General features: G+C 41.6%; 1 protein-coding gene across 4 annotated transcripts in view; it reads right to left on the bottom strand.

Moving 5' to 3' along the window:
* Positions 1 to 12,765, bottom strand: part of RABGAP1L (RAB GTPase activating protein 1 like) — a 592,969-nt gene that overhangs the window by 497,465 nt on the left and 82,739 nt on the right. For all 4 annotated transcript variants that reach the window (XM_040984290.1, XM_040984291.1, XM_040984292.1 and 1 more), the window contains one exon: positions 198 to 264. In XM_040984290.1, the coding sequence (XP_040840224.1) occupies positions 198 to 264 (67 nt within the window). The remainder of the gene's footprint in view (positions 1 to 197; positions 265 to 12,765) is intronic.

The raw sequence follows: 12,765 nt of genomic DNA, 5'->3' as shown, positions 1-12,765 counted from the left end.
TCACTGCCTTCCGACTGCATGTGACGGCTTTGCTGGGACTTTTATAAGTCCCTTGCTCACAAGTAACTTGATGTTCGGGCTTAAAGTTTTAAATGATGACTATCACGCAGGTAAAAGAAACGGGCAACATGACAGAATGTTAAAACAGAAAGTGCTTTGAAATAGAAAACAATGTTCATTATTAAGCTTCTCATTACCATATCCAGTAAGTGCATGTCACTGTTCTTCACATTGCGACCTGGGCTTAAGAGCATTCCAAAGCATCTGTGAATATGGAAGGGAGAGACAAGATATCAAAGACAGGAAAATCCAGGGAGGAAAAAATATGATTGCTATAATCACCATATCAACTGAACTCCATACTTTTAAACAGTTTTACACTTTTCTCTAAAAAGCCAGAAACAAGAATTCATTGAGGCACATAAAAAAATTTCACATATTTAATTTTCCAAAATTCACAGATTTTAATCTTGTTTGTGGAGGATTATCAGTGATCAGAAATTGCCATTAAAAGGTCACTGACTGCTGACTGAAAAAAAACATCATAAGATACAAGTTAACTTACATGGAAATAAAACACTTCATTTGCATCAGAGTTGTTCCAATTATGTAGTTTAAAATCAATTAATCTGGGCCCGGCACAGTAACCTAGTGGCTAAGGTCCTTGCTTTGTGTGCGCTGGGATCCCACATGGACACCGGTTCTAATCCCAGCAGCCTCGTTTCCTATCCCAGCTCTCTGCTTCTGGCCTGAGAAAGCAGTGAAGGATGGCCCAAAGCCTTGGGACCCTGCACCCACACGGGAGACCGAGAAAAAGCTCCTGGCTCCTGGCTTCTGGCTCCTGGCTTCAGATCGCTGCAGCTCCAGCCATGTGGCTGCTCGGGAATGAATCATCGGACAGAAATTCTTCTTCTTTGTCTCTCCTCCTCTCTGTATACTGACTTTCCAATAAGAATAAACTAAATCTTTAAAAATAAAATGTCATGGGCTTTTCAGCGTAGCTTAGTGGCTGTTAAAGTCCTCGCCTTGAACATGCCGGGATCCCATATGGGCGCTGGTTCTAATCTCAGCAGCTCCACTTCCCATCCAGCTCCCTGCTTATTGCCCGGGAAAGCAGTTGAGGACGGCCCAAAGCCTTGGGACCCTGCACCCGTGTGGGAGACCTGGAAGAGGTTCCTGGCTCCTGGCTTTGGATCGGCGCAGTACCGGCCATTGCGCTCACCTGGGGAGTGAATCATCGGACGGAAGATCTTCCTGTCTGTCTCTCCTCCTCTCTGTATATCTGACTTTCCAATAAATAAATAAATCTTTAAAAGAAAACAAAAAAAATTAAAATGTCTTTAAAACATCAATTAATCTGATCCAATCTGACAACCAGACCATGTCATAGAGAATCTAACTAGAATCATGAAATGTTATTTCAGAACAATGGCAGCTGCCCAGCCACCCTATCTGCTCCATGCTGTTCCCATGGTCTCCTCCTAAGTGACTGATCCATTAGAACGTGAGCTTACACTGCAGCAAATACCCTGACTGCCTGCTGAGTGCTTCAGTACGCCTTGCTAAAGACTCCTATGTGGTGGCATTGGCCACTAATCCTCTATTTGTGTGGCCAGCATCCCAAACGGGGGAAGATTTGTCCCCTAGCTGCTCCGCTTCCAATCCAGCACTCTGATTATATCCTAGGAAAACAGTGGAGGATGACCCAAGTGCTTGGCGCCTGCACCCATGCGGGAGACTTTTAAACTGGCGACAGGGGCCACTGGAGGAGTGGACCAGCACATGAAAGAACTCTCTTTCTCCCTCTCTCTCTAAAATTTACCTTTCAACTGAAAACAAACAAATCTTAAAATGGAGTCCTTTTTGGCATCCAAAACTGATCATGTACAGAAAAGATACCTTCAGCAAGCTCTGAGGATAAGTTTCCAAACATTTTTTTAACAGAATAAAGCACAGCCTACACAAAGGAATACTGTAATAGTCATAATTTAACATGATTACTAGATTGCTATAATCACTCTATGACCTCCTATAATAAAGTCTGCATAAATTAAACAGTAATTAACCATACAATTCACTGTATTATTTCCTCTGATGATTCAAATTCTTCTAAAGCAAGAATAAGAGATTAATTATTTCCCAAATAAATTATTTGGTCATCTCAACGGAAAGGTCAGGTCAACGAAGACAGATTTGTCACAAATTTTTCCAGACACTTCGTTTCAGCTTGCAACCCTCATTACTTAAGAGACAATTTTCATACTGCAGGGTTTTTAACTTTCAAAACTACTTTATATTCATTATAGTTTAAACATTTTGTCAAACTTTATAAAGAAAAATATTTTTCCCTTCTCGCTCAGGTCTCTGAGGAATCAGTGCTAATAGTTTGTGACACATCCTCTCCATGATTAAAGTTTTATAGCAGTCTGTGTATGATACGCTTTTACATCTAAACTCTACCATGGAAGCAGCTGTAGAGGGAGACTAAGGCTTTGCTAATGGAGACATTTATCACAGTACGTCTATGACCTTCGACGGACTGCTCTTTTCCAGCCTTGTGCAGCAGGTGACCTTTACAGCAGAGCACCTAGCCCACCTGCACCTCAGCTTCCTCCCGGTGAGAATGGGAGAAGTATAACACGTGAGGGTTTAAAGGTTTCTGTCAGCCCGAAAATGACAGGCTATTTCCTATCAATCTCTGTTAGTCACTTCCAAAATTACACACATCAAGTGTCCTAAGGAAATCGACGAGATTTATCAAGAATAATACATCCGGGATTAGACTTTTCCAACTACCTTCTCAAAGAGCTCACCGGCCAGTACAGGAGGAAAACAGGCAAGCAGGTACTCAGAAGCAAACGGGGAAGCACAGGGTGTTACCAAGACAAAGAGCTGACACAGCCAACACTGTGTATGACACAGCAAAGAGCTGACGTGATTCGGAATTGAAGTCCACCCTGAGCACTGTAGATTATTGATGGTTGCCGTGGTTACGGGAGGAGGGCGGAGCTTGCTCTAAACCCAGTAAGTCACTCTGATCTCAGACTGAAACTCGGGTAGGACAGCAGAAATGCGGCAGCCCCTGAGGCAGCGGCATCAATGCTGCACAGTGATGGGCACAGGCCGACATTCCGCACCAAGGAAGGACCAAGTGACACCCGCTTCGGCGTGTGCATCCAGGGGTTTGGAAACCCTGTGCGCCTCTTCCCTCAGCTTGTCCTGTCCCTCTGCGGCTCCCTCCTCTGCCTCTGTCATCCCACTATGCAGCGAAGCGAGGCCCGCCAACAGTTCCTGTGAATAAAGGCCATCTATATTTTTTTCTACACTTGGCTGATTTGCTCTTTCATGGGCAGTCAGCAAATCCAACAATTACTACAATCATGTTTCTAAATAATCCCTCATATAACAAGGGTAAAGCTAATTCTTCAGGAAATAAAAACAATTAGCCCAAAGCTACATATTAAGTTACAGGATTGAATTCATACCCCAATTACAATATTCCATTCTGCCAACATCGTTTTGTTGTGTCTGATGTCAATTTGTACTGATACAGCTCTAAGGCACACAGTGGAAAACAACGCTATTCCTAGCAAGTGAAGCGTACCTGCTGCTTTAAGACAGTGGCTTTCACCTATGGAGCTGACAGTTACTGTTAACAACGGACCCCAGGTAAACAAAAGACCTCCTTTTCTTTCTCTGTGAAAGTGGTTCTGACATGGACTGCAGGTCAGGACAAACTAATCCTCCATAGAGAGCTTAAGATAAGACCAAACAACCAGTACCAAGTTCATCCTGGCAACGTGGAACAAACAGAACCTAAATATAGTGACCGATCAATGGTGCTTCCCAGAAAAAGATGGCAGAAAGAGAATATGGGACTTGAAAGGGGAGTCAACTTCAAAGTAAACACGAGGCCGAAAGGTTATGAAGAAAGGTCCTCCTGCCAGATTCCCCAGGCATCACTACCACAATACACCGAGAGCTTCAGCCTCCATCACTTCAGAACTGTCAATACACCCTGCCACCTCAACAGGATCCCAGTAGAAAAGACCAGGTGCCCATTGTGCGAACCTGGGAAACTCAAAAATTTAGTCTCACTTTCCGTAGGTCTCAAATTACTTGGTTATATATGTATTTTATATTAGAGTAAAGGTGAAATAGAAAAATCACAAAAATGAAATGAACTGTTGCAAATTATATTAATATTATATTATTATAACATATAATTAAAGAAACCGCAAATTATAAATTACTAGCACCACTATCACAAAGAAGAGAAAGTTCAGCCTTCCAAACTATGGAGTGAGTTTTTATTAGAAACAAAGATTCAAGTAACTTTAACACAAACTTAGCCTCCAAAACAAACATGAAAACCTCAGTAAATATTTATTACTTTAGACTTAATTGCAAGAAACAATGAAAAAAAGACATGTTTTATTAATGTTCGGTGATACGAAATTTTATTAAATTTACTTTTGCTTTTAGTCTATCAGACCATCAGGATTGTTTATGCATCCACAAAGACGAAAGGAGGGGCGGGGTCTCCGGGGGGAGGGGCTGTGACCAATCATCTCTCAGAGAACACAGTGACACGCACACTACAGTTATGTTACTAAAAATGAAGAAGTGGCGGCATCACCTAGGGGCAGGCAGAATTTCAGCACAGAATAATCAGTTTCTCTGCTTTTTAGAACAATACAGAAAACAGTAAGGTTAAATGGCAGCATGAACTGATATCCTAACATCAGCTTTTCTAAGTCTTTCTCCCCCACTGTCTATTCACTAAAGGGATCAAGTAGGGAAAGACAACACAAGGCCCCACTGCAGTGCTGAACCTTAAAGATAACCATGCAACGTGAAGTTTCAAACTGACAACTGTCCTGTGACCTTTCCATTTTTTCTCAAAAGTTTACAAGCTCTTAGCTATATTATGAATAAATAATAATTTAAGTTAAAAAAAAAAGCTATTTATTCAGTACTTTTGCATTGAAAGCACTGTACACAGCTTACGCCTTTGAAAACCAAGACTCATTAGAACAGTGCTTGCTGCCTTCTCCTACGACCTGTAACACAGAGTAAGCACCTGCTCCATGCCTTGGCAAACTGCAACACCTCTAAGGAAGGATCCGCTCCCTTATCTGATCCTTCGCATTTTCAATGTTGTGGAATAACCCCAAGAGTTCTGCTAATGCACAGTGTCCATCAGAGTCACTCCCTCTGAGACTTGAACCATTCTCACCACAATCACTTTCTCCATTACTTAAGTGCATCTTCAAATCAAGATTAAAAATGATTATGCCAATCATTAATTGAATTTCAAAATTTAACTTGGATGAAAAAGTATTTAGTAATAAAGTTTGCTTTTCCATCAGGTAAAACTAACACAGGAAACCTAAATAGTGACACATTCTGTATGAGCCCAAGTCCCCTATATGCGTGTCCCTTTAGCAGAGACGACATCATCAGGACGCAGCCTCTTGTCCATCCCCCTCAGCACAATGTGGCCTTTCTCAGCCTGCTGAACTAACCTCTCATCAAAAGAAACTAACTGAATTGATGCAGTGGTACAGCTGGCCCTTCAAGGTTTAAATCAACCAACTCAAGAAGTCCTACGCGTCCACAACAAACAAGACCTTCACAGCCATTACTGTACACTGGAGTTTTCTTCAGAGAAATTCCACGTCTGGAGCAGAACATAAAATTACCACCTGCATGTAATCCCCCATACACACACACACACACACACGGACCAACTGAATCCACCTGGCTTTGACAGCTGTCTCTCTTATCTTTCCTTCTTTTAGGTTTTCCTCCTTGTAAATGATCCAAAGATCTTTAAAAACAACCTTTAAAATGCTACTGCTATTCTGAATAAGGACAAGGCACTGGGAGCATCCCTCTTTTTGTCCCCAACGCCATCTGCCCCCTAGAGGCCTCAGGAAGAACAGCATGATGTTCTGGATCAGTTCCTGTGTTACCTCCCAGCTGTAATTCTTATTACGCAAAAAACAATCTTTACGCTCCTTCTCCTCAAAATGTTTCGGTGTTGCTATTTCCTGTGTGATATATTCCCTAAATTCCTTGAACCCCTGTATGTGCTTCTCAATGTTGACAAGAAGCTTTATAATGAGTTTTCTGAATTCTATAGCCTCCATTTCCTTGATGTCTTCCTCAGTGAACTCTGAGGCTGGCAAGGGGTTTTGCTCCTTTGTAGGGAAGTTTTCAGTAATATTCATTGTGCCTTTGTCTCTTCTTTTGCTCTTAGTCATTGTACTTCTGGTTAGCAGATTCTTCTCCTCTAAGCTGCGACACCCACAGGTCTACAATTTGATTTTACTTACTGTAGTAGGTATACGGTTCTTTGTTTGCAGTCACTTGTACCACTCCCTCCAGTAAGGGGCAACCAATACAATGAACTGAGCTCATTGAATTTGCTCCCAGCTCAGTGCATGTATAGCTCACTGTTGTCCCTACAGTCTCAAAGCATTTGCCACACTGTGCAAAATGGTACCTGATGTTCCACTACTGGAATTCTTGATCTATGGGCCATTAGGTATGGGAGCTACCCAGACCTATTTTGGGTAGAACTTGTAGGATGCCACATCGGGGCAACATACTGAGCCAGAAATGAGTTTGTTCCCAGCTTAATGTATGTGCAGTCCTGTCCCATAGCCTTTGCCTTCTTACACAAAATGGCACCTTATTTGGCTCTAGTGGGTGTCTGTGCTGTAACATCCATCCTGTTCCTGCACCGCCAGTTTGGGATCTGCTGCTCTGTATTTGCTCATGGTCAAATCAAACAAACCATCATGATGGGCAGTTCTTTGTCTGGGTTCACTTCCTGAGCCCCCAGTGAATGCCCCTTCCCACCTGCTTACTGGTGGAGTTACAGCCGCAGGTGCAGTTCAGATCGCTGCGTGCTGAATCTGCTGGGAGGGTATGGTCACTGTAACACCACACCATTATCTCCACTGCTTTCCTGTGAACCATCAGTCTCCAGGTGTCCCTCTACTGTCATTCTGTCCTCTTCTATTTCCTGGAATGTGCCCTCTTTGCTTCACCCTGGCTAATGTTTCTCCATCTGTTTAAATGTGTCCTTACCATATCCCGCCATCTTGATTCTCCAAGAGTGCCTTTACTAACTCAATACTATATTTTCTTTGTCTATACCTACAATTCCATGATGTATTTAATGTTAAATTAAATGTTAAATTTGTAACTGTTACAAAAGGACTAAACTATGGTAATAGTATAGGGGGAAATGGTAGGAGGGGAAGAAGGGAGGAAAAGGGGAAATCCCTATATCTATAAAAAATATCATGGAAAAGAATATGAACTTTTTTTAGAAAAAATATTTCAAATATTTCATGGAAGGGGCCATAGTACACAGGTGCAGGTTTGAGTACCTACTGCTCTACTTCTAATCCACTACTTCCTGCTCTAATGCTCTACTTCCTGCTAATGTGCATGGAAAAGCACAGAAATATTGCCCCAGTCATTCGGCCCTTGCATCCATCTGGGAAACCCAAACGAAGCTCTGGCTGCTGGCTTGGCCAAGGAGTTACAACCATCTGGGAATAGCAGATTGAAGACCCTCTCTGCATGTCTCTCCCCCTCTCTGTAATTAAATAAATCTTTTTTAAAAATTTGAAATGAAGCTACATTTAAAATCACTTTTAAAATAGAATTAAAAGGTGACAAATTTTTTTAATTGAGGTATGTGAGTGTAAGAAAAGTGTACCACGATTTACAAAAGACTCAAGAGCTCCGCAGATGTCTATACGCTGAATCAATGTCAAGTTCTTCCTTTACAAAAAAAAGTATTGGCATAGGCAATGTGTTTTCAAAGGAAGATTCGAAGAATCCTGCAACAGCAACGTGCTAGACAGTGAAGAGACATACCACAGACAGCGTGGACAAGGCAGAAGCACAGTGGACAGCAGAAACTCCACAGGGCAGCTGCCCTGACCAGGACTAAGGGGAGCTGTAGCTCGCTTAGCCAGGAACGAGCAGGCTGTGGCAGCCATGCTGCTGGTAATATTTTCTGGCAAAGAACCTAGAGAACAGCATTAACTTTATGCTAGACAGTTGTGGGAGCTGGTGACGGGGTGTCCCCAGACGTTTGTGGGGTGAGGGACACAGGATCACGTATCTTTCCTTGGTACTGGGTCTGGACACTTTGACCAAACAGGAGTTGGTGCCGTTTTTAAGTCAGAGAAGAGAACGCCAGATCTCTATATGCTGGCCCTGCAAAATCCAGCAACACGGGCAACACTACCCATGGCGTATGAGGTACCCATGACTCTAGAAGCCAGGTAGAGGACAAGGAATCCTCATGTCATCTTGGGGAGCAGAGTTCCAATCGTCCTCCTCCCCGCCCTTCTCCCTCGGGCCCCACCCCATCCACAGAGAGGACTATAGCAACCCGGGCTTAACCCCACCTGGAGATCAGTGATGTTAAGCAGCAGTCTACCTGCCAGCATCTGCAAATACAGGCGGCTAAGAAGTTTTAAGTGAGACAAATGAACCTGCCCCAAAAACTCTGTGCTAGCAGACTGGCAGGCGCTGGCACCCCTTTGCACTGCCACACGCTCAGGGACACAATTTCCCAAGGCAGAGCACTGAAGGGAAGCTGGTGCCCTCACGCCAGGCAGACGCATGGTGAGCAGCAGAGCCTCAAATCCCAGCCACTGCAGGAGATCTGAGAGCAGTCTGCTGAACTTCTGCGTCTGCACCATAGGGCACAGTATGACCTGGGGCTCTGGGCAGTCAGTGTGCCTTACAGTAGAGACTAAGAGGTCCTAGCCTGCCCAAAGTGTGTTACAGCAGGATTCTGCGCTCACACGGACATCACAGAGATGCACTGTGTAGTTCAAGTGCCAGAGTGGGTATGGGTTTTAGCCACGGTGGACATGAAGACAAGAGGTGTGGCAGCTGTCATCACTCCCTCCCCTCTGTCAATGGTCAAGGAGATCTACCACGCCCAATGCATGGAGATTTCTCAGATATCTGAAAATAGATCAACCATATGATCCAGCTATCCCACTCCTGGGAATATAGCCAAAAGAAATGAAATCTACATATGAGGGAATGTCCTGTAGCCCCGTGTTTCCAACGCATAATAATTAAGATATGGAACTAACACAAATGCCCATCATTCATGACTGGATAAAGAAAATGTGGTATAAACACATCATGGAATACTACTCAGCCACAAAAAAAGAATGAAATCTTATCATTCTTATCATATCTATCAAAATGACCCAGCTGAGAAACATACTTGGAGAAATAAGCCATTCCCCAATGGACAGATACCATATGTTCTCCCTGATCTGTGACACCTGTTACATGGAGTATGAAAATCCACCCAGAAGTGAGATTAGCATACTGGGAATTCACTGCTGGAAACAGCAGGAGTTGATACTTATGAGTAACATCAGGATTTCCATCTTTGTTTTAGTTCACTTTTATTATATGTAACTTCATTTTTCTCTTTTTTCCCTGCTTCTACTTGCTAAAATACAATATCTTTAGGTAGTAAAGTTAAGCTTGTTACTGTGAAGTGAATACACTATTGTGATAATTTGGGGGGAAGATATGGGAGATGTACTTATTTACAGACTAGTTGCAGAGACACACTCAAACACACACACACACACACACACACACACACACACACACACACACACAGAGAGAAATCTTCTATCTGCACATCACTCCCCAAATGGCCACAATGGCAGGAGCTGGGCCAGGATGAAGAAAGGAGCCCTGCACTCCGCCCATGTCCTGCACCTGGGAGACAGGACCACAGCACCCAGCCCCTCTTTTACTGCCTTCCCAGGCATAACAGCAGGAAGCTGTATCCAGCAAGACTTAAACCAGGGCTCTGACTTCGGATGCTTGAGTCCCAGGCAACAAGGCTGACCCCTTAACTGTACTTTATTACCTATAACACTGCTTGTCATAGCAATGTAAAACATTGCTCACTGCAAGAAGCTGGGAAAACTGCACACACAGCTTCTCTGGAGAAGCACTGTGGTTCCCTGGGAATCTATAAAATGAACCCCAAGACTCCTAGAATTAATCATCTTACAGAAACACATTGCAGGAAATGAGGTTTTCATTCCTCCTATATTTAAAAAAAAAAGTCTTTCTTATAAAACAACAGTGAAAAAGAATTGTTATATACTATAAATTACATATTATATACACATATATAATTCACACACACACAATACTACACCTCTCTCCAAACGATGCCGGCAGAAGCCAGCAGTGGAAAATGCTGAAAATTCTGTTCTAAAAACAAGTTGCAGTCCAACAGCTAGGACACAGGCAGCGTTCCCGATCGCCCCCTTTCCAAAGCACCTAACCTAATAAAGTCAAATGTGTTCCAGCAACTGTCACTTGAAATAACTACCGGAGAAAAACCAAAACATTTTTGCAAGTAATATTCTATGTTCCCAAGGAAGGAGGTTAGTTTTTCAACTGCCTTAAAAGAAAATATTAAGAGAATATGCAAATAAGCTCTAAAGGCAGATTTGAGAATATCATGCGATGTACAAGTCACCCCACTATTTTTTCTATTTTTCAGAAAGGAAAAGAATGATGTGCCTTTTAAGAACAACTATCAGAACATCTAAAATTTGACCTTGTATATATACATTAATTTACATAAGAGAATAAAACATGCAAGTCAAACCAGGCAACTCCAAGTTAGTGACTTGAGCCCACAAAACAAGACTGTAACAACTTGCCAAGGTGAAGGCAAAATTACAGGGTAAATTCAGGAAAAGATTCTCAGAAAATTTTCACGTCAATCAGACAAGCTACAGAATAATTATTCAAATTCTACTGTCCATGAATTTGAATGGTGTAAAAATCCTACCTATACTTCCTAAACTATAAGGAAAGAGCCCTGACTGATTTTTATGTTTAAGTATTCCTTGGCTAGAAAACTGTGCCCTCAAGGAAATAACACAACAAAGAGTACTTGTCAATAATTCATGCTATGGACTTGGCACTTGGCACTTAATTTCCCATTACATGGATTTTGCCACAAGCCAGCAAGTATAAATTCACTACTAAAGTGGAATGTGCTACTGAAGCAGGCAGATCTCTGAGTTGCTCTGAAAATTATTAAATAGCATGAATCTTAATCTGTTACTCTATATGGTCTGATAGGATCCCTGCCTTCTAGCAAGAAGGCATTTTTTCTAACACACTTGGGATGACTACTCTTAACTCAAATTAGGGTAAAATAAAAGCAACCCATGGACATTCTTCCTTTCTACCAGCATTAACACGTATCACTCAGCTCAAATCCAATCCAAGCGTTATTCACCCTTATATCAAACCCAACCACTGTGCCAGGTTTGCTGTATTGGCACTCAATTCCGGATGAAACTGCCCGCATAAAGTACCTGGGAACAGGGTGATGTGACAACACAGAACTGTGCAGCTTAAACACCTCTTAATAGCTCCTCCCCTATAGGACCAGAATTTACCATCATTTGAACACCTTCTATTACTAACAAACTGCAATGCCACCTATTTTTTTAAAATACATCACAGTATTTGTGCTGAGACACTTTTAGCACAAAACACAAAGTAATACATGGCAAAAAAAAATCAGCTAGTCAGAAAATTCATATGACAAATTCTGAAACTTTCCCTTTTCTTTCCTCAGTTTTTGAGTACCAAGCATAACTAATGATCTATACGAAGTACCCAAGATGAGTGCTAGATAATAGGGTAGTGTATTTATACTAGATAAGACTAAAACCCCACACTGATACAGTATTCTGCAAGAAAATCTTGTGAAATATTTCTAAGGATATTGACATCAAAACTCACAGAAATGTCAACTGGTTGTGGACAGATATAATCACCAGTTCTGTTTTAAGAATTCATAATCTTCAAAAACAATGGATTTTATCAACTGCAATTTTCAACCACTCAGCCTATATGGTAATCAATTTAGCATTTTATGTACTTTTTATTCAATTATTCCAGTGTTTAAAAAGAAGTTGTTGGAACAGTTATGTAAGTTTAACTCAAAAATAACTGTATGACCTCTGGTAAGCCATCTAGTCTCTGTTTCCTCAACTGTAAATTGAAGAATACTTTCTCCACCTCACAGGTGAAAGCTGGGACTGGGCCCAGCACAGAGAAGGTGCTGCGTAAGCATGAGGTAAGCACCCACAGAGCTCTTTGTCCCAAGCTCAATTCTAGGATAAACATAGAACAGAAAGCTTGAGTATCATGTTACCAATTATCTATACAAGACGAACCTGTGATGGACAGAAACTTCCTTCGCAGTAAAATCATTAAAAAAAAAAAAAAACAGAATATTAGGTAATGCTTTTCTCTGAGTTTCTATTTTATAAATCCAAGAAATATTACATATGAAAAGCTTTCAATGATGTTAATTTTTCTTTTCTCTTTCTGAAGGGAAGGCAACATTATGGAACTGTAAATACTTTCTTTCAAATCAAGGTTTTATGCTGTTAACTCCAACAGAGGCAATATTAAAACAGCGTTAAGAACTATCTTGACAAGACTGCCACCTACTGGATTATATTAAATTGCACAGTTTAGGGATAAGATCTAAATATATTAAATACCAAATTTAACCCAATAAAAGACAAAGGGTTTTTTTTCTAAAGTAGGTAAATCTGAGCATTTATAAGATATCTCATATCACAAGATATTCTCCTATTGTGCTAAATGACATAGTCTTTGGGGAAGGCTCATTGGCCTAAA

The sequence above is a fragment of the Ochotona curzoniae genome, unplaced genomic scaffold, assembly GCF_017591425.1.
Source record: "Ochotona curzoniae isolate NIBS_2020 unplaced genomic scaffold, NIBS_Ocur_1.0 contig_4105, whole genome shotgun sequence".
Taxonomy (NCBI): domain Eukaryota; kingdom Metazoa; phylum Chordata; class Mammalia; order Lagomorpha; family Ochotonidae; genus Ochotona; species Ochotona curzoniae.
The sequence above is the reverse complement of the archived record's forward strand: the minus strand, read 5'-3'. Positions and strand labels throughout refer to the sequence as shown.